Source organism: Rhamphochromis sp. 'chilingali' (assembly GCF_963969265.1).
Source record: "Rhamphochromis sp. 'chilingali' genome assembly, chromosome: 19".
Lineage (NCBI taxonomy): Eukaryota > Metazoa > Chordata > Actinopteri > Cichliformes > Cichlidae > Rhamphochromis > Rhamphochromis sp. 'chilingali'.
The window spans coordinates 951,464-972,672 of NC_137946.1; the positions used below are offsets into that span (position 1 = coordinate 951,464).

Here is a 21,209-nt window from a genome sequence, read left to right on the forward strand (position 1 = left end):
TTCATAAGTGAAGGAGATAACGCAGCTGATGCTACCATTGTACACTGTAAGAGCTGCCATAATTCACATCATTTTCCCCTCACAGCACGATAACCTCTGAATCCTTGTCATACACACATGACGAAAATCAAACATATAATTTTTTAATGATGAATGTTTGCACAAAGATGAACAGACCTCCTTCCACTGTCACATCCGAGACAGCTTTCACTCTGTGCCAGCCAAACTGGGGCCAAACTGGGGGAAATCAAATTAAACTCCTGCAGGCTCGCCAGCTTTACCACTTTGATTAATAAAGATTTTTTTCCTCCGAATTTTCCGTCACTAATCAAAAGCTTGAATTCAGCTGAAGGGTTGCGGTGCATTAGTCCCAGCCGGTACGTGCTAAATATTTGATGGCAGTGGAGAGGACGCACAGCGAAGCATCAGGGAAGCAGGATAAACATATAGCTCATCAATAATACATCCAGAGGCCAGACCACTTGTTTGTATGAGATGATGCATTTGTTGTATTGGGAAGAGATGCAGTGAAGCGAAGCAGAGGTATTTGAGATTAAATGAGACTGTAAGACTGCCGGGGGACCTCCATGAGCTGCACCAGCGCTCTCTCAGGAATACTGGGCAGCAGCTGAGCCTTGAACAGGGATCTATGTGGATATTTGAGGAGCAACGCTGGCCTGAGATCATTAATAGAGCCCAGACTGTGTTGGATTTGACAGCAAAAGCAGTGAGATGCACAGGAAACATCTGGAGGCTGAATTTATAGAGAACCCCACGAAGGTCCTGAGTATACCAGTACTTCAAGCAAGATGTGGGTCTGCAAGCAGCTTTGCAACCCTCCATCTTCCCTTAATCATGGTCCTGAGTTCATGTTTGGGTCTGATGTCCTTGCCTCCAACTTTCCATGTGTCTACACAGCAAAATCGGAAGCTGTCTTCAATATTCACACACAGAAGTGGAACAAGCAAATCCCCTTTACAAGAATTTATACAATAATGCCAGCAGGTTTAGAAGCAGGAAAAGCTAATATTCACCAAGCAGCGCTACATACCGCATGTCAGGCTGCTGACATCATATCGACAAAGCTTTGCCATTCCTTCAACAACTAAAGAAGTGAATCCCAAACAGCACACGCCCCTTTTACCTGCTGGGTTTACTCTGTTATGCAAATGTGTGGTTATGTGAATGCACTTTATGAAACAGTAGCAAAACACCCAAAGGTGCATTGTTCTTTTAGCATTAGCCTGCACATCTGTGAGCCTCAGCGTGTGCATAAGCACATGTGTCCTGTCAGTAACCCCACTGCTTTACATAACAGTGAGGAGTTTGGATTAAAATCGTTGTGCAGTGTTTTTAATGAGATTTCATTTTTACTCTGCGGCCTTCTCTTCTGGTCTCTGTCTGTCTTTGTTGCAGAGGCTTACTTCATGACGTCCTTTTACACAAAGCGTTTTTAATTACTGGAACGTGAAACACAACCTCTAAAATGATCCTGATATCAATACTTAAAGAACAGAAGAAGAGAGTCATTTGAGTCATCTGCTTATTCTGACTCTCCCTTTGTTTAACCCCAGAGTGAGCGCTGGCGCATAACAATCAGATGACTGTGGGCTGGCTGCTTTTATTTCTTAAGCAGTGGGTCCACTCCAAAGTGACCTACAGCTAGAAGAGAAGAAAACTGGCTAAATTTTGTATTTTCAGCTCCATTTAGCATCAGATCAGCGCAGCGTGGCTATCTTCTCTCAGTGATCACAGCGCTCAGCTTCACAAAATGGAGAATTAAGGGCCAGCCCGGCACAGCTGATCCCATATGTGTGACACTCAAAGCACCATTTGGGATTTAATTCAGAAACAAAAAGGCTGTCATGATTTTTTAGCAGGCTGGTAAAAATCTGTAATAAATCAATCAATTTAAAGTGAGCGGTGATTTAACAAAAGATCACATTTGTGTTGAAAATGAGTACGCTGCCCTGAAAGTGAGAGGAATAAATCCAAAGTACAGACTCTTATTTCAGTAGAAACCTCTCATCAGCAGTAATGACGACTAAATGGATCTCAGGTTTCTCGCTCAGATGCATCATATCTACGACATGCAGTTTAGTTTCACGGCCGCTCAGCTGAGGTTCAGTATGACTGATGAAACAGGAAGCTTTGGAGTTTCTGCCCAACATCAGTCAGATAACTGCTCCATTTGGGCTAAAGCTAACAGGTGTGCCACTCTCGCCCACTTCAATGAGAATGTGCTTTACGGTAACGTGCTGCACTCTCAGTGATGCTACAGCGCCTCCGGCTGAATTCCCAACATCTCATTAACTCCCAGAGGGAAAACCAATCAGACACACAACAGCCTTTTTACTGCGACTCGGTCGAGGCGACCTCTCTGCCTCTCTGCACCCACCACTCCAAACCAATCCTACCAGTGTCACACAGCAACTCATCAACTCGTCCCAGTTTAGCTGAGAACGTGGCATCCATCTTTCATTATGTCCTCTGCTGTTTCACACCCTGACAGAAACCCAAACATGTCTTTGAATCTTGCTTGCTGGTTTCCAGTGGACTGTATTTTGACAATATTCATGTCAGTAAATTAAGAATATGACAAAGCTGAACTTTCTGCCTAATTTGTCAAACACAAGGTGAGTCTGAATTCTTCTCGGCGTGGGAAAACACCTCAAGGAACCCGTTCCTTTCAAACTACATCCACATACCAGGCCTGTTTCGTTAAAGAACAGCCCACATACCTACCGCACAGCAGCCTCGGGCCATGCACAGTTACCTGTCAATAAACTATACTAAGAAATATGCACGTAAAGCTTTGCAGTGCAGCTACTTTCATTAACAAGCTCCTGGAACAGCCTTTTCAAAACTAAACCTTCTTGTTTAAAAGAAAGCTCCACTGCATTTATGTCACAACGACCTGCTCTTAGCAAGACAGAAATACACGAATTCAACATTTTTAAGAGGTGTGATGTATTTATAAGTGGACCGCTAAACATTTACCCAGAGAACAAAAGGATGCTGTCGTACTCCAACCAGGCCAGCGAGCTGTAACCAACCACTCCAGAGTCAAACATCTAAACCTGTCATTGTCTCGTCACCCAGTGTCCTCAGAAGCTTTCAGAGCCGAATAGGAAACAACGTGACGATGGCCCGATGTTCACGTTAATATCTGCATGTGCGCGTATGTTTTGTTGTCTTGGAGCTCAAAACTCAAAGGAACTTGATCCTAATGTAGAAAAGAAACACTCGGCGCTGTTAGCGAGCCCACCTCTGACCCCGGGAATCAACGGAAACATCTCAAACTTTGACAGAGGTGAGCACCCTTATTCCAGAACAGTTCCCCCCATAAACGCAGTAATGAAAAATCTGCTGCAATCTCATCCAGGCCTGACACATGACACACATCCACAAAACAAAAAACATGTGAGGCAACACACACACACACACGACGTGCTAAAAACTGCATAATGCTTTTACCATTTAGTCTCATGTTCATGAAAGAAGCCTTTTTTAAATGTGCTGCTAAATAAACAGTCAAAGTCGTAGCAGCTGTGGGAGCTTCCAGGAGCTACGAGCTAATATTACTGTAGGTCTGCTTTCACAGCGAGCAGGTCAATATTAGACTCCAGTCGTCTGAACAGCAACATGTTAATGTGTGAGAGAAAATCCAATGTCGGCGTGTCACGGCGCAGTTTCATCACTTCTAACAGATTCCTTTTGTTCTGTTGATCAATGCCCATCATCTGTGAGCGTCATTTTCCAGTGACACCAAACGGACTGCGATGACTTCTATTTCCATTCCTTCACTGCATGTTTCGCCGGCCTCAGCCAAAGCACCGATCCCAGGGGAACGGTTGAATATGACCTTCACAACACAAACACTTTGCTTGGTTTGTGCTGCTGTGTTTCTCTCCCTTCGTGCTGTTATTTCTGAAGGAAAGGGAAACGTGAAGCTAGCGGTGAAAAGGTCGGTCATCTGACGAACTTTCAAAAAAAACATTGGTTCTGTGTGTTTTTTTGTATTTTTATGTATTAAACATTTGAATTTCAGCAGCTCGACCGTAAGCCTGCTATTCCCGAGACGGGGAATGCACGGGGTGAGGAAAGCAATTCATACAGGGACGAACTGTTTTCTGACAGCATCTCAAATAAGTACGCAACCCATCTCATATCTTTCCTCCCTCCTTCCTGTAATCCGTCCATCTGCGCACGAAGACAAATTTCAGCATTTCATCAGGTAAACACTCCTATCTCCTCAGATAATGACACAGGAAAGGAGGGGCACAATCTAAACTCTGAGGTTCAGTGCTGGGAAACAGTGCAACACAAACTGGGAGAAAGCTCACATTTCTGCTCATGGTGTCTTATTTTTTTCTTTCCCTCCTAAAAAACCCTGAACGTAGCAGATGATGTGTTTATCTCAGGGCTGTAATCGTAAAGCAAACCCTTTACACCAAAGAAACCACCTCCTCTTGGTCCCTGTGTCCACAAACACAAAGGGGAGGTCAGCAATCATCAGGCTACAGCTTGGATTCACATGTCAGAGGTTACATGAAGACTTCAGCAAGCACTGTTGGCTTTCACCAGTGGACTCATCAAACTACTGTAAGTTTGAAGATAAGTCGAGATAAAAATGAACTGTATGTAAAATCGTCCCCCAGATTGTTGATCCTATTAAAAACATTGTACGCGTTGAACTCGTGGCAGCAGAGTTAGTCCAGACCGTCATTAATAAACGTTTCTCAAATTAGCGATCAGCAATTGTTTTCCAGTTGTGACGTTAAGCGGCACCTTTATTAGAAAAATTACAATCTCAGCAAGTCTAAGTCACGCCGAAGTTAAAGATTGGTCAGTTTCCGTCTTTGTGACACTCGCAGTCAATCGGACACAAGGGTTCCTCCGGTCAGTGATTACGTTGGTCTGCAGTCGTACCAACTAAACTAAGCCCGTTATAAGAGCTGCGACAGCTTGACCCCACACCATTTCCTGCACCCTGTTCTCCCCACCTTCTTCCCACTTTGCTCTGTTCTTTCTGCTTTTCACTGTATAATAAAGGCCAAAAGGCAGAAAAACAAAAATTCAACATGCTACAACCACTATAGTTATTGCAGACAAAATGTGAAAGTGGAATAAAACTGCATTCATTTTCACAGCCATCGTGCACGATAAATGTGGTTGCAAAAACATTTCCAGTGATATAAACGTATGGGAAAAGGACCCTGGGACTTAACCAGAGTAAACACTTTGCTGATGAGTTTATGGTTCACAGTCATTTTAGGTCAGACTGAATAAACATTCAGACCATTTCTGTAAATTTTGCTGATTCTAAATTTCATAAAAGAGAATTATTCAGGATATATTCACTGGCTCTCACTTGGATATTTTCCTGTCCATTGATGGTGAAAACTCTCAAGGCTTCGAAATGTAACTTTACAAACAAATGGGTGACACCACAGCAGCTACATGTGCTTTACATTACATTACAAAAAGAGGCACAATGCAATATTGAAGCTAGCTAGCTGCGGCTTATCTATGGTGATGAAGCTACTAGTTTGTTAGCCAAGCTTTGTGTTGAAATACATCATTAACTTAGTGTATATTATATTTTTTAATTAGGTGCACCTTCTGTGCTGCTGTAAAAAGCATTGGTGCAAATACAGGTTAAAAAAATATCAGTTTAGAAATCCTGTTAGCAAAATGTGTAAAGATATGCTAATTAGCCCTCTGCACACATTGCTACCGCTAATTAGCTATATGAAGCTATTAATGCTCTCTAGCATGCTAGGCTGGTAAGAGCTATAACATTCAGGTAGCAAGTAACCTGTTAATAAACTGAAAAGTGGTTCATTTAGTTTTTGCTTAATTTACTACTTTTATTTGTCTATACAGCCGTCCTGTTAGTGCTCTAGCATGGAGGAAAAAAACCTCCAGTTGTTTCTAGAGCGCCAACATTCACCGTCCCTTTCACCATATGCAGTATCGTTTCCTCATGCCACCTCCCTCACAATTTCTAAACCCTGGTTCTGCTACATAGGCAACACTGCATAAAAATATCCTCTCCAGAATGCAACATCCATAATGACCTCATAGCTGTGATGACAGATGCAGGGTGTCGAGTCGGGCTAATGCCAAAATAACAGCTTTATGGAGAGGAGGTGTGAAAGAGTTACCCAAAAGAGACCATGAAATAGTGGGTTCAGGGGATCACGGGGTGGAAGTTTGTCTACTTGATGGTAAAATCTGGAATAGCCACATGAAAGGGCCTCCACAGGCCGAGGAGGAAGTTCTGTCTAATTCCATCGGTTACTATTACAGACGTCGGCTAAATCGGAGCCTAAAGAACACACAGACTGTTTTCTCACAGCACAGGGAATGGCACGCTAGGATATAGACGCAAAAAAAAAGATTAGTGGGATATCTGTGGGAAACCAGTCTGGAAAAGTCCACTCGGTATAGGAAGTCATGTAGCTGTTAAAGACGCCTACTTGAACATCTGTAGAACAGTATCAATATTTTGCTGTCAACAGTGAAATAAACTATGTCCAGGTTTTGTGGTGGAGTTTGACTTACAGTCAAAAATGTGCAGAAATGACGAAGCCTCGTTTCAAAGAGATTCGAATTGTTACAGTGCAGCTCTGTCTAATTCGAAACAGCTCAAGATCAGATGGAAAAAGCGTGGCGAGAAAGATGCGGCAACCCTATAAAGTAAATTACTAGAGGCCGTTCCATCTCTTTAATGCTTCTGCTATTGTTGGGCGACCTTTAATGCGATGCTATAAAACAACAGAGGGTGAAAATAGGGAGATGAGTGCAGGGTGCAGGGCGAGACAACCGACAGCTAAACTGAGACGCGGCTCACAAACTGCACAGTGAGGCGATGCTTCCTTATCCTGACATTTTCTGCTGCAGCGCTTCATGCTGCTGAGAACATCTGCTGTGTCATGTTTCTACTACAGGCTTAAAAAGACGTCACAGCGACAATGCGCACGGTTGCATCATTATCTACTTTGATATTAAGAATATTAATTTTTTCTCACATCTCTCTAACACACACAGACACCTACACTGTGTTCACTTCCCTTCTTTTCCAGACTCTGTAAAACTGGAAGTGGAGCTCTTTCTTGCATTTTCAGCAGAAAGAGCAGTTTAGGTCGTTGAAAATAGAAACATTCTTCCTGTCGCTGCTTAAAGTGAAGTGGTGAATGCAGAGTGCTGCCTCGGGCCCGTGTGGACGGTGTTAATAAGGAGGGCTGGACAAAGCTAACAGGAATTAATCTGCCTGGCCAGTCAGACTGGATAGATCGCTCCATCTTTTTTACTGTCTAACAAAGAGACGGCCTTAAGAGGATTATTACCAAAGGGTCATCTGTGTCTAAATGCAAAATGCCAAAGGTTTCCGGGCTCAGATCTCGCACTTGTCCAATGGGATGCAACCCTGATTTGAAGTCTTGAAATGACAGCTTGACTTGAATCTTAATCTGTGGCTCTGCGACACTTCTGTCCTGCACAGATTAAGTTGTGGTCTTTACTGTGCAAACTGTGCCTTTGCGTGCACACGGGGGGCTTGCTACAGATAACACAAATCAGAGCTTAAATAATTAGCAAGCAAATAACTTAAAGTGCTGCATGTCTGCCTCACATATCCTCATATTCTTAGTAAAAAAAAAACTCCTAATCCCGTCTTTATGATAAGCTGTCGAGGAGCTCGGACTGTCTGCTGAGGGACTACACAGGGACCAACACCAGGATTTAAGGTTTCAAAGCCACCTCAAATTAAATTCAATTAAATAGAGTAGCTGTGTAAATCTCAAAGCTCTTATGTGCTCTAAAAAGCAAATGGAATATAAGTGGCTGGGGGTTATATGACTGCCTCCAAAGGCCAGACTACCAGTGACCCAGCCAGAGCCTCGTAACTCATCCAGCTGCACCGGCCTCCACTCCAAGCTTGTATCGTCGGGACTCGTTTTCCTCCACAGTGGTATTCTGAGATGCTGTGAGAAGTGAGGGATCGGCCTCCTCAGGACACCACTGAATGTCCCAGTCACTCCCAGTTTCTTCCCGGTCTGCATCACAGCCAGTCGTGGAAACAACAGCAGGCTTGTGAGGAAGCGCATCGGGTCGGGTCTGAACCATCGGCCTGAAAGCCCGACTCGCTGCACAGAGCCTGAGGCTGTCATTCACACCCTTCTTCTGTTCAGCACCCACTGAAACTTAATCGTGCTCTCCTCGGGGTCTGTTTGCACTTGGATCTTGGCCCGTAAGTGTGTCTGACAAAAACCAGATCTCTGTACGTTTGCCTATTCCACAATACAGAAATGTGGAAATTGGAGAAATCTGAACTGTTAGCAGCGCTTTGATGATCCTTAGCCAAACGCACCACATTACAACGCTGAAAATGCATTTCAAGAGCACTTAAAAGGATGGAAAAGCTGAAGGGTTCATGGATAGGTTGCTCACATTACAGAACATTTAGTGTAAAATCAGTCGCAGCACAGAAATCTGTCATTTAAGTCAGACAGTATGACACTTCTCCAGTTACTCCAGCCCCACACTGAGATCTTTCGACGCGCAGCAGCTCGAGTCTCATATAATTGCTTTGTTCTCAAGCTGTTCCTCCTCACAAAGCGGTGGCATTAAACATTCAAGTGTTGTGTAAAACATATTGGCACTAAATCTATCAAACCCAGAACCTCGTGTAAAAGAACAGACACGCTGACGTCTCTCTGCGTCTGTGGTTCTTACAATCATCTTGGATAAGTCAAACCCAGAGTTTATGTGTGTGTGTGGTTCGATCTCGTAAACGAGTGATTAACAGAAAGCGTCTCTGACACTGCTGCTGTGCTGCCTGCAATTTTCCCATCATTGTTGCACATCAGAATAGCGCCCGGTGTCTCGAACGGTCACCCTGTGTGTCTGTGACAATGCTTTAGTGATCCACACAAACGCACGCTACAGCAGTGTTGGTACAAAGACCTTTTGATGATGGTCGGGGGGACGGCATCGCTCTGGCTCAGTGCTGCCTGCACGCCGCTGCCTCTGCAGCGAGCAGCCCCTCCCTCTACAACTCTCTGCTCTCATTCAGTGTGTGTGTGTGTGTGTGTGTGTGTGTGTGTGTGTGTGTGTGTGTGTGTGTGTGTGTGCTCCTCTGTGAGAGTGCGCTCGTGCTTGCTTAATTGACACTAAGATCTGGGAGCTGGGATGAGCTTTGGGTACCTGCTACTGAAGGGATTTGAAAGAGGAAAAGAAGCAGGAGAGAAGCAGACAGAGGGAGGGAGAAGAAGCCGATGGATGATGGGAAAGAAGGACTTGCTCGCGGAGCTGACACTTTATTTTAGTAAGATAAAATCAAATAAACGTTACCAATAACAGGCATCTCCAGTGATAATTATTAGATACATCACAGAGCTCTATGTAATCCCCCCCCATGTGCTGTGCTGCCAACAGATGCGCTGCTTCCACCTCCTTTTGCTACTGCAGCATCGCTCACACTCCAGCAGAGAGACAGAGGACCAAAATGGCAGATTAGCTGATGCTGTATCAGTCGGGCCACATGGTCCTTATTCTGTGTGAGGGTCTGACTCACATGTTGCCCACGCATAATGCAAAACTGTCCGGCAGCATTCAGGTGGCAAACGATGGGAAAGGACCCCCCCCCCCCCCACCCCCCCACATGCTCTAAACACAGCCTCTCTCCAGCATGAGTTAGCCAAAGATGCTGCATCCACCACCCCTCCCTAGCACTATCATTCCCTTTCCTCCCTATTACCACTTTCTCCTCATCCCTCTCCACTCACTCCTCCACTTGCACAGCAAGCGCTCTGAGATCCTCGGCTTTGCAGAGGATTTTCTTCCCCGACTCTGCATGTGAAAACTGTCAATATCCGACATGGGATCATGATGGAAATGACAGAGACAGATAGGACCGCTCCGGAGCTCCTTATTAAAAGGTTTCCTCTGAACAAAACATAAGGAGGTTCATCTTGTAAGAGGGGGGTGCTGAGTCACCCATGACAGGGGATGAGGATGTGGCTTCTTGAGCTCTTTGTGCTCTTACTGGCTTGTGCTCCAAGATGCTAAGATTAGATATGCCACTGTGCATCAATACATTCTTGGTGTGGCTGTAGGCTGTGCGGCTAAAACCATCCTGTCTTGATGATCGGCCAGGCGCCCAAGGCTCTGTGGCTCTACAGTTGACAGACCGGCCCTAAAGCCTTGGGGATGATGACTGAATACACACTGTCCTGTTTGAATTGGCCCCTCCTTCTCTGTGCCAGGGGCTGCCAGCTGCTTTAGATATGATAGGGTTAAAAAAAAGTTAAGTGTCCCAAATATTTTCAGGTGGACGGTTAATGTGTGACCATATCAAGTAGTCAGCAGCAATAGAAAGCTGCCCTTTAACCAGGAAAAGCCTTCTACGCACAGAAGAGCCTTCTCTCCCATTCAGCACACTTCCCTCTATTCTCGTGCTGCAGCATTATATTTAACCCATTCAGTGCCGCCACCTGAGCGAGCAGCACGCTATAAAGATTCAGCTTTATGATGATAAAGCAGGCATGAGGAGAAATGTTGACCTGGTCTGATGTAACACTCAAACCGAGCTTTAAAGTAAATACAGAATCATTACTTCTTTTATTTAGAAGCTTTAACAAAACATAGTTAAAATATCTCGTTTTGTTTTAACGTCTAATATGCCAAACAGTTTATCAAGCTCCTTATCAGTTTCACATCACTACGGCCTTAATTTCCATCTGCGCTGCGTTTTAATGAAACGCGCTCTGGATCTCCGCTCAGAGCAGTGAGGAGCTGCGGACACGCAGACTAACAGGATTAGCAGCACATGGCCTCATCACGGCCTCACACCTCGAGCTGGACCCGGGCTATTAGCTGCTGGACTAAATCTCTCCAAGAACCAGCGATGCTTCGCAGTGACACACACTCACTCTCTTCCCTGCTTGTCTCCCAGGCACTGTTAAATGGCTCTGACACATCAGCGACGTCGCGCTCGGTGCGTAAGCCTGTTGGGGCGGGCTCGGCCCGTGGACGGAAAGCCGATCGCCTTAATTGATCGATCCTCAATAATCTAGAGACCGCGAGGAGGGAGAAAAGCCGTTTAGGTCAAGTCTTTGTTGAGTGACAGAGAAGGCGTGTTTGATTTAATCACCGCTGGCAGGGACCAATCTATAGCAATGAAACACAGCACTGTGGTCTTAACAGATAGCCCACTGCGCTCGGGCATGCCCATTGTTCCGCCCGTCTCCGCTAAGGTAAGGCTGGTCGCTCCGCGAGAGTGGAGCAGCCCACGGACAATTAGCGCACAATCACTTCAGAGAAATACAGACCGGCGCTCTACTTTCTGTCAGATAAATGATAAAAACATGCTGTGATTTCAACGAAACAGAGTAGGCAGCTGTCTTACCGGCTACGGTGTATCTATCCATGTAATTGAGGACGTTCCCAAAACTGAGGATCCCGGCGGCGGCGGCCGGTGAGCGGCATTTCAGCAGCGCGGCGCGGAATTTCTGCCCCGGTCTGCAGGGGTGAAGGTCCGGGTTGGATTTCAGTCCGGGACTCATGCTGCCCGACAGCGTGCGCACCTCATCCGAGCTGCTGCAGCCTTCAATCTCGCATCCATCGCTCTCCACGCACATTTTCTGGCACGAAAGATCCAGCGCAGAAGAAGAAGGCAGGAGAGAGCGAGGGAGGCTACGGAGTAGGAGATAGTTGACGGGGACCGCACTCAGCGAGGCTCGGAGATTTCTGGTGGAATCAGTCGCAGTGGAAGTGTTGTCTTAATTGCTGAAGCGCAGGAGCAGCTCTTCTCGGAATCATAATTTCTCTGCCAGTGCGAACGGACAGCCTGTGCGCGCCTCACTTTTTATTTTTTTAAAGAGGAGGGAGATCTCCTCGTTACGCTCCGCCCCCCCACCTCCCAGAAAACCTGCAGCGAGCGATGGAGCCGCACCTGACACTCTGTTATTTCTAAGAGAAGCTGGGAAGGATTTTATGTCTTTATTTATGTCTTTATTTCACCGCATGGATGAGAGAGCAAAACCAGGTTTCTATTTAAATGTGTCAGTTATTATTACTGAATAGTTATTGCTAATAAAAGTAGGTCAGCGAAGAATGTTGCACAGATATATTTCGGGCTCTACATAACCGCCCCGGTGTGCTATATGTGCATTCAATGGTCCTAAAATAAATGCGCATACTGATATTCCAGGTTTGTTTTTGTGTTTCTTGCTTGTATTTGTTTCTAACGTGTCAAAAAAAGATCGACTTAGTTCCGATCGCCATTAGCTGCCAGGTATTTGAGATATGTTCATGTACATAACAGCCACAGATATGGAAAGCTGCATGCTTACTGGAAGGAAAGAGGAAATGCATTCCGCGGTTGTGCTTGAGATCAGACTGATAATGATTAAGATTATGCACTATTATGATTAAGCACTGCTGCTTTTACTTCATTTCCAAGCTTTTCAATGCTGATTATGAATTAGGCAGCTATTATTTCATGTATCATTCATATCTTTATTATAACTATGTTGTGTATATCTGTTCTCTTTGCAGAAATCTACAGTGAGCACTGTGTGAGTGTTATGATTACATTTTCTGTGAATTAAATTATCAAGTGTCCAGACACATGTGTTCTATTTAAAGTGGTCACCAGACTCAGTGGTAACTGGTTACAGGGCTTCCCCCACCACAAACCCCGACTTCAGGCAGCAGATATAATCCAGCATCACAGAAGGAAACCCCCGTGTGTCCGTGTTGTATACACATTAGACTGTTCTCCCTTTTCTATCAGTGGTTAGTGCAGGTGGAGTTTCATTGCTGAGGCAGGCAGGATGGAGAAATGAGAGTTTCAGGGAAGTCTTTGACCTTTTTTACATGACACTGCACGTCACCGAGCCTTATCCGGCTCGTTTGGTCAAATCTTAGACTAGAACTGTGTTTTTAGCTTGAAAATGAAGGAATAACACATAAGGGAAAATATCTTTAAAATATCCTTTGAGCGATTTGCCGGCATGCCCGTCTGAGTCTGAGCTGCTTATCGTCCTAACTTTAATTAATTTAATGCCGTGCACACATTTGGGAGATGTTTGCTTAAAAGATAAACCAAGAAGTTTCGACAGATCCTGGATGACACTGAAAATAAATGATTATCATATCTGCAATGAAGAAATCCACAACAGCAATTTATTTCTTCGCTGGCATTTATATGGTATCTTCCTAGTCTGACTGCTGAAAGCACTTTAGATGATAAGCCACACTCACCTGTGCACATATATATTCACTGTATATAGTAGTTAAGTGCTTTGTCTACTTTGCATCCCTGCCTTCAGGCACCAGGCGAGTCACCAATCATAGCATGGCTGTATTAGCAGTGTGGGTGGAAGATAAAGTAGAGGAACCTGGAGCGTGGTGCTAATGACGGCTCTGTAATCTGTAATCCCATAAAATGGAGTGACAACGTAAAACTGGGTGTTAGTTCAGCGATTTAACACCAGTCAGTCAGATTGTTCTGAGGTTTGCATCATTTCATCTCATCAAGAAATTAGGAAATATACTTATGAGTGAGAGCCAGTTAATGATGCTTTCAAGCTGGTTGTTTACAAGTCTTGTTTATTTGTGAACCCTCTTCTTTGCTCCCAAATAGCTTCTCAGAACAGGACGGGTGATGGAGAAGGAAGCTGGATGAATATTAACATTGGATCTGTTTGTGTGTGGTATCCCAAGTGGTTACAGAATAAAGCGATGGAAGTCATACATCTGGTCTGCCTAAAGGAGGATGAACAGATTGCAGCTGGCTCCGTTCTGTCAGTTTCAGCAGTTTCTGTACCCGTCTGTGCCCCGACGTCACGACAGACAATGGCAAAGAAAAGAAAAGCTAAAGTGAGAGCAGGAACTGTACACAGGCGTCAAAAGACATAGAGACGGCTCGTTATTCCAACGACAGCTTCAGACACACTGAAGAAGATGCTGGTGCCCTAAAAAACTGGGCTCACACCTTTATGAGTCTTCCTTCAGGAGGTCATGAGGAGTTGTTGCCTAAAAAGGAAAAGTACCTGCGTCTAAATGATTGGGAGGGGTCCAGTCCTGCAGCATGATCCTGAATAGTGTTTCTGTGCCGCCTTTCTCACCATCCTACTGTGTACACAGCATCAGTCTGACTTTTTCCAGGCAGGAATCCCAGCGTGTCCCCACCATGATCGACTACATGTGGAATTTTAGCAGAAAGTTGTGACGCAGGGCAAGAAGACGTTTGTTGATTTAACACGAGGACAGAGCTCAGTGATGCAGTGAGAAGAGGGCGCGTTCCTGACAGGTGTAGTTTCATTGTACTGAAAGCCAGAGAGGACACGGGCCAGTAAGCTGCTTTCTGAACCGCCTGTAAACGATTAGGTTTTGTTCTCTGATCTACCTGATGTGAAAGTGAGAGCTATCAAACTAGTTAATCGCCAATCAGCACGTGGGGTCAGATCGCTATGGAGACGATGAGGGAGGATGAATCCTGGCGTCAGTGAGGGTGGAGGCTGGGTATGGCTGTGGCCAGGATGTTGTGTGCACCAGATGACCTGCATTTTTTCGTTTGTTTGTTTGTTTTGTTGACTGATTTAAGTCAGCTCATCCTGAAGCCCCTCATTAGATTTGTTTTGCAGGACTTCTAAGCAGTCATCCATGTACTTCCTGATAACTTTGATGTCTAAAATAACAACTATGATGCAAAAACTGCAGCCTGACATGCTTATCCAGGCAAGTGATACAAGAGCTGCTTTTATAATGCTGCAGACTGACGTCCAGTATAGGGAAGGATGCAGGAAAAGACCAGCCCGTGGCCTTATGTAGAGGGTTTAGAAGATCAGAGGAGAGATCCCTGGTAAAGACTTGCTCCCGTCTCCCTCTCTGGAGCCCCCGCTCCCTCTTTCATTGGTATGTGTTTGATATGCTGGTCATGTCTGTGGGATCCTGTGTGTTTTTCCATCATGCAGAATGGCTCGGTGGGCCCAGAACTATCTGTAGCATTATTCTACCATGTGGCTCGGAGCCACAGTCACTGCGCCGGCCTTCCTTCCTGTCTAAGCTCAGGGCTGAGCCTCCAGTGCAGGATGGGAGATAACCGACTAATCGCTGCACCCAGCGCCTGCAGGACGATAAGGCCGGCTCTCGGTGCATTCTGAGACACGTGGGGGCCACTAAAGTTTAAATGTCCCACTGACACATGTCTATCAGCTGTGTGTCTATCAGCTGTTTTTCTGGTAAACACATCTTCATGTCTTTCAGTCCATGAAGTTCACAAGAACCCACAAAGTATAAGAAGAAGAAGAAAGTAATGGGCATTATTTGGTTAAACTTCCAGCTCACTGTAGATTTCTGCAAACAACAATCGAGAATCACTCGATTGTTGTTTTTAATCACTGTAAAGGTTACTTCATGGCCTCAGTCTGCCTGTGTACGCACCATGAACATGTTCCTCCCTCGACTGAAAGAAACAGCGTCTGTTTGAAAACTGTGCATTAGACTGAGCTGAGCAAAAATGAGCAGCTGTGCATTTTCTGTCTGATCATTGTAACCTACGCAGGACGTTTTTAGTTAACATCTGCTACCACTGCACAGAGCTGTAGTTTTGTATTTTATTGCTTTAAAACAAAAAGCCCAGACAGAAATCCCTAAACAACGTGCCCAGTTGTCCTCTCAGAGTCCTGACTGAAACTAGAACAGTTTTACTTTTAAAGCATCTCTTTCTTTGATTCAGTTAAATATACATTTAAAAACAAACAGAGTTGATGAACTGTGTAGTCCAAGTAGGACAGTAGGACCTCTGAATAATCCTTATTTCTTTATGCTAAGAGGACAGAAACTCAGGCAGATGCAGGCTGAGGGAGGGGCGGCCATCTACCAGAACAGAGAGCAAAGGAGTGAAGAAGAAGCATTCGTCATCATGGGAAGTAGAACCCTAAGCTGGAGAGGAAATGGCGTGTCACAAATTTAGAGGATCATCATTTAGCCTGGAGAAATAGTTTGCTGCTTTATAAGAAAGCCCTCCGCAAAGCCAGAACATCTTACTATTCATCACTGATTGAAGAATAAGAACAAGCCCAGGTTTCTCTTCAGCTCTGTAGCCAGGCTGACAAACAGTCAGAGCTCTGTTGAGCCAACCATCCCTTTAACGTTAACTAGTAATGACTTCATGAACTTCTTCACAAATAATATTTTAATCATTAGAAAAAAAATTACCAATAATCATCCCACAGATGTAATATTATCTACAGCTACTCTTAGTACCATTGATGTTAAGTTAGACTCTTTTTCTCCAATTGATCTTTCTGAGTTAACTTCAATAATTACTTCCTCCAAACCATCAACGTGTCTTTTAGACCCCATTCCTACAAAACTGCTCAAAGAAGTCCTGCCATTAATTAATTCATCCATCCATTTTCATCCGCTTTATCCGGGGTCGGGTCGCGGGGGCAGCAGCCTAAGCAGAGAGGCCCAGACCTCCCTCTCCCCAGCCACCTCCTCCAGCTTATCCGGGGGAACACCAAGGCGTTCCCAGGCCAGCCGAGAGATATAATCTCTCCAGCGTGTCCTGGGTCTGCCCCGGGGCCTCCTCCCGGTGGGACATGCCTGGAACACCTCACCCAGGAGGCGCCCAGGGGGCATCCTTGTCAGATGCCCGAACCACCTCAGCTGGCTCCTTTCGATGTGGAGCAGCAGCTGCTCTACTCTGAGCCCCTCCCGGATGGCCGAACTTCTCACCCTATCTCTAAGGGAGAGGCCAGCCACCCTTCGGAGGAAGCTCATTTCTGCCGCTTGTATCCGCGATCTCATTCTTTCGGTCACTACCCACAGCTCGTGGCCATAGGTGAGGGTAGGGACGTAGATCGACCGGTAAATTGAGAGCTTCGCTTTTACACTCAGCTCCCTCTTCACCACGACGGACCAGTGCAGCGTCCGCATTACTGCAGCTGCAGCCCCAATCCGTCTGTCGATCTCCGGCTCCCTTCTCCCATCACTCGCAAACAAGACCCCGAGATACTTGAACTCCTCCACTTGGGGCAGGAACTCATCCCCGACCCGGAGTGGGCACTCCACCCTTTTCCGGCTGAGAACCATGGCCTCAGATTTGGAGGTGCTGATCCTCATTCCCACTGCTTCACACTCGGCTGCGAACTGTTCCAGTGCAGGCTGGAGGCCCTCACCCGATTAAGCCAACAGAACCACATCATCCGCAAAAATCAGAGATGAGATTCTGAGGCCACCAAAGCGAAAGCCCTCCGCCACTTGGCTGCGCCTAGAAATCCTGTCCATAAAAATTATGAACAGAACCGGAGACAAAGGGCAGCCCTGGCGGAGCCCATCACCCACCGGGAACGAGTCCGACTTATTGCCGGCAATGCAAACCAAGCTCTTGCAACGGTTGTATAGGGATCGAATGGCCCGTAGCAATGGGCCAGACACCCCATACTCCCGCAACACCTCCCACAGGACGACCCGAGGGACACGGTCGAATGCCTTCTCCAAGTCCACAAAACACATGTAGACTGGTTGGGCAAACTCCCATGCACCCTCAAGTATCCTGGAGAGGATAAAGAGCTGGTCCAGTGTTCCGCGTCCAGGACGAAAACCGCATTGTTCCTCCTGTATCCGAGGTTCGACTAACGGACGAACTCTCCTTTCCAGCACCCTGGCATAGACTTTCCCAGGGAGGCTGAGGAGTGTGATCCCCCTGTAGTTGGAACACACCCTCCGGTCCCCTTTCTTGAAGATGGGGACCACCACCCCGGTCTGCCAGTCCACAGGTACTGTCCCTGATCTCCACGCAACATTGCAGAGGCGTGTCAACCAGGACAGCCCTACAACGTCCAGAGCCTTCAGGAACTCGGGGCGGACCTCATCAACACCAGGGGCTCTGCCACCAAGGAGTTGTTTAACTGCCTCAGTGACCTCGCCCCCGGAAATTGGCGGGTCATTCCCCTCATCCCCAGACTCTGCTTCCTCTTCGGAAGATGTGTCAGTGGGATTAAGGAGGTCCTCGAAGTATTCCTTCCACCGCCTGACAATTTTCTCAGTCGACGTCAGCAGCGCTCCGCCAGCACTATAAACAGTGCAGGTAGAGCACCGCTTTCCCCTCCTGAGACGCCTGACGGTTTGCCAGAATCTCTTCGAGGCAGTCCGAAAGTCTTTTTCCATGGCCTCTCCGAACTCCTCCCACACCCGAGTTTTTGCTTCAGCCACTGCCCGAGCCGCATTCCACTTGGCCTGTCGATACCTGTCAGCTGCCTCCGGAGTCCCACAGGCTAACCAAGCCCGATAGGACTCCTTCTTCAGCCTGGTGGCTCCCTTCACCTCTGGTGTCCACCATTTGGTTCGGGGATTACCACCACGGCAGGCACCCACCACCTTGCGGCCGCAGCTCAATGCAGCAGCTTCGGCAATGGAGACGCTGAACATGGTCCATTCGGACTCAATGTCCCCAGTCTCCCTCGGAATGCTGTTGAAGCTCTGCCGGAGGTGTGCGTTGAAGATCTCGCGGACTGGGGCCTCTGCTAGACGTTCCCAGCACACCCTCACTACGCGTTTAGGTGCACCAGGTCTGTCCAGCGTCCTCCCCCGCCACCTGATCCAACTCACCACCAGGTGGTGATCAGTTGACAGCTCAGCCCCTCTCTTTACCCGAGTGTCCAGAACATATGGTCGCAGGTCTGGCTGAATTAATTAATTAATTAATTAATTCTTTGATCTTAAATATGATCAACCTATCTCTAATAATCAGCTATGTACCACAGGCCTTCAAGCTGGCTGTAGTTAAACCTTTACTCAAAAAGCATCTCTAGACCCAGCAGTCTTAGCTAATTATAGGCCAATCTCCAACCTTCCTTTCATATCAAGCATCCTTGAAAGAGTAGTTGTCAAACAGCTAAGACAGCTTAAAGACATAAAGACCTGGATGGCCGCTAACTTTCTGCTTCTTAATTCAGATAAAACTGAGGTTATTGTACTCGGCCCTGAAAATCCTAGAAATATGGTATCTAAGCAGATTCTTACTCTGGATGGCATTACCTTGGCCTCCAGTAACGCTGTGAGGAACCGTGGAGTCATTTTTGACCAGGACATGTCCTTCAACGCACATATTAAACAAATATGTAAGACTGCTTTCTTCCATTTGTGCAACATCTCTAAAGTTAGAAATATCCTGTCTCAGAGTGACACTGAAAAACTAGTTCATGCATTTATTACTTCCAGGCTGGACGACTGTAATTCATTATTATCAGGATGTCCTAAAAACTCACTGAAAAGCCTTCAGCTGATCCAAAATGCTGCAGCAAGAGTCCTGACAGGGACTAGAAAGAGAGAGCATATTTCTCCTGTTTTGGCTTCCTGTTAAATCCAGAATTGAATTCAAAATCCTGCTCCTCACATACAAGGTCTTAAATAATCAGGCCCCATCTTATCTTAATGACCTTGTAGTACCATATCACCCTATTAGAGCACTTCGCTCTCGCTCTGCAGGCCTACTTGTTGTTCCTAGAGTATTTAAAAGTAGAATGGGAGGCACAGCCTTCAGTTTTCAGGCCCCTCTTCTGTGGAACCAGCTTCCAGTTTGGATTCAGGAGACAGACACTATCTCTACTTTCAAGATCAGGCTTCAAACTTTCCTTTTTGCTAAAGCATATAGTTAGGGCTGGACCAGGTGACCCTGGATCCTCCCTTAGTTATGCTGCAATAGACGTAGGCTGCCGGGGGATTCCCATGATGCATTGAGTTTTTCCTTTCCAGTCACCTTTCTCACTCACTATGTGTTAACAGACCTCTCTGCATTGAATCATATCTGTTATTAACCTCTGTCTCTCTTCCACAGCATGTCTTTATCCTGTCTTCCTTCTCTCACCCCAACCGGTCACAGCAGATGGCCCCGCCCCTCCCTGAGCCTGGTTCTGCCGGAGGTTTCTTCCTGTTAAAAGGGAGTTTTTCCTTCCCACTGTCGCCAAAGTGCTTGCTCATAGGGGGTCATATGATTGTTGGGTTTTTCTCTGTATCTATGAAGCGCCTTGAGGCGACTTTTGTTGTGATTTGGCGCTGTGTAAATAAAATTGAATTGAAATTATTGCAGTATAACTAAGGGAGGGTCACCTGATCCACGTTTGATCAAAAAGGAAAGTTTGAGGCCTGATATTAAAAGCAGAGCTAGTGTCAGGTTTGTGTGTGAGAAGAGAGCTGTTGTTTTTAACAGAGCGTAGCTACAACCTCGACAACATGATCCATCTTAAGACTAACACGTGTTTTGAACTGTGCCTTTCACGTCCTCCTCGCTGATATCTGGCAGCATTGGACCACCCCTCACATACATTTGTTTTTGGAGCCGTCTTGGCTTCAGCCTGTCTTGAGGTGCTGGCCCTGCCATTCTGACCTTCTCTCATCCGCTGTGACCTCCTGACCTGTGGCCCGCCTGTTCCTGACTGTAGCTTGCAGGAGTGACTGCCCTCCCAAAGTCGAGCAGCAGAGCGTCTGGCAGCAGAGCAGCTGGGGATTTGGGCAGATCTGGGCTGATGTCTCCCCTCCTTGGAAGTCTGATCTGAGCTGTGCAAGTGCAGCAGCAGGTGGCAGAGAGACAGCAGTGACTAAATATAGTGTTCAGGGGCAGAGACGGGTTCTTTTATCTGCTGATTGAATAATTTATCCAGCAGCTCCATCCAAGCTGGAATCCTTGGACCCGGGTCATCAGTCTCAGCTGATTTGTATGAGGGGTAGACAATCGGGGCCAGACTCCAGCGTGCACTTCAGTATCGTCGTGTTGAGCTTGTTTGTTTGCATTCCTGCACAAAAAACAATCGCAGTGCATTTAAATGGAGAAATGGGAGCTGCTGTGTGACGGAGGCCGACTTGCAGCGAGGGCAGATCTGTGTGGTACTTTAGCTCATATTTATAGGTCACATGGATCTTTGTAATTACCCTTTTGCTAAGTCTGCAAATCAGCTCTCCTCAGCTCAGTGGCCGGCAGGCCTCTGAAGCAGGAATGCTAAATACATAGGACCAAAAAAGTGCATGTGTCATTAAAGGGAAAGCCTCCGATTTGGCTGCATTTCCACTGCAGTCCACATTTGTGTTCTGTGCTCAGACAAAGGCATTTCATGTGCTAGCTCCATCTCCTGCATGTTGCTGCATGAACAGGCAACTTCCTTCACATGATACAAATATAATAACCCCTA

At 46.2% G+C, this 21,209-nt stretch overlaps 1 protein-coding gene across 2 annotated transcripts in view; it reads right to left on the reverse strand.

Moving 5' to 3' along the window:
- The window catches only part of spns2 (SPNS lysolipid transporter 2, sphingosine-1-phosphate), a 56,302-nt gene extending 44,020 nt beyond the window's left edge, over positions 1–12,282 (reverse strand). Inside the window, exon 1 of one of the 2 annotated variants that reach the window (XM_080867788.1) lies at positions 11,417–12,282. In XM_080867788.1, coding sequence (XP_080723914.1) covers positions 11,417–11,648 — 232 coding nt within the window. In that variant the 5' untranslated portion in view covers positions 11,649–12,282. The remainder of the gene's footprint in view (positions 1–11,416) is intronic. The other variant, XM_080867789.1, reaches the window with a different exon arrangement.
- Between the last annotated feature and the right edge of the window lie 8,927 nt (positions 12,283–21,209).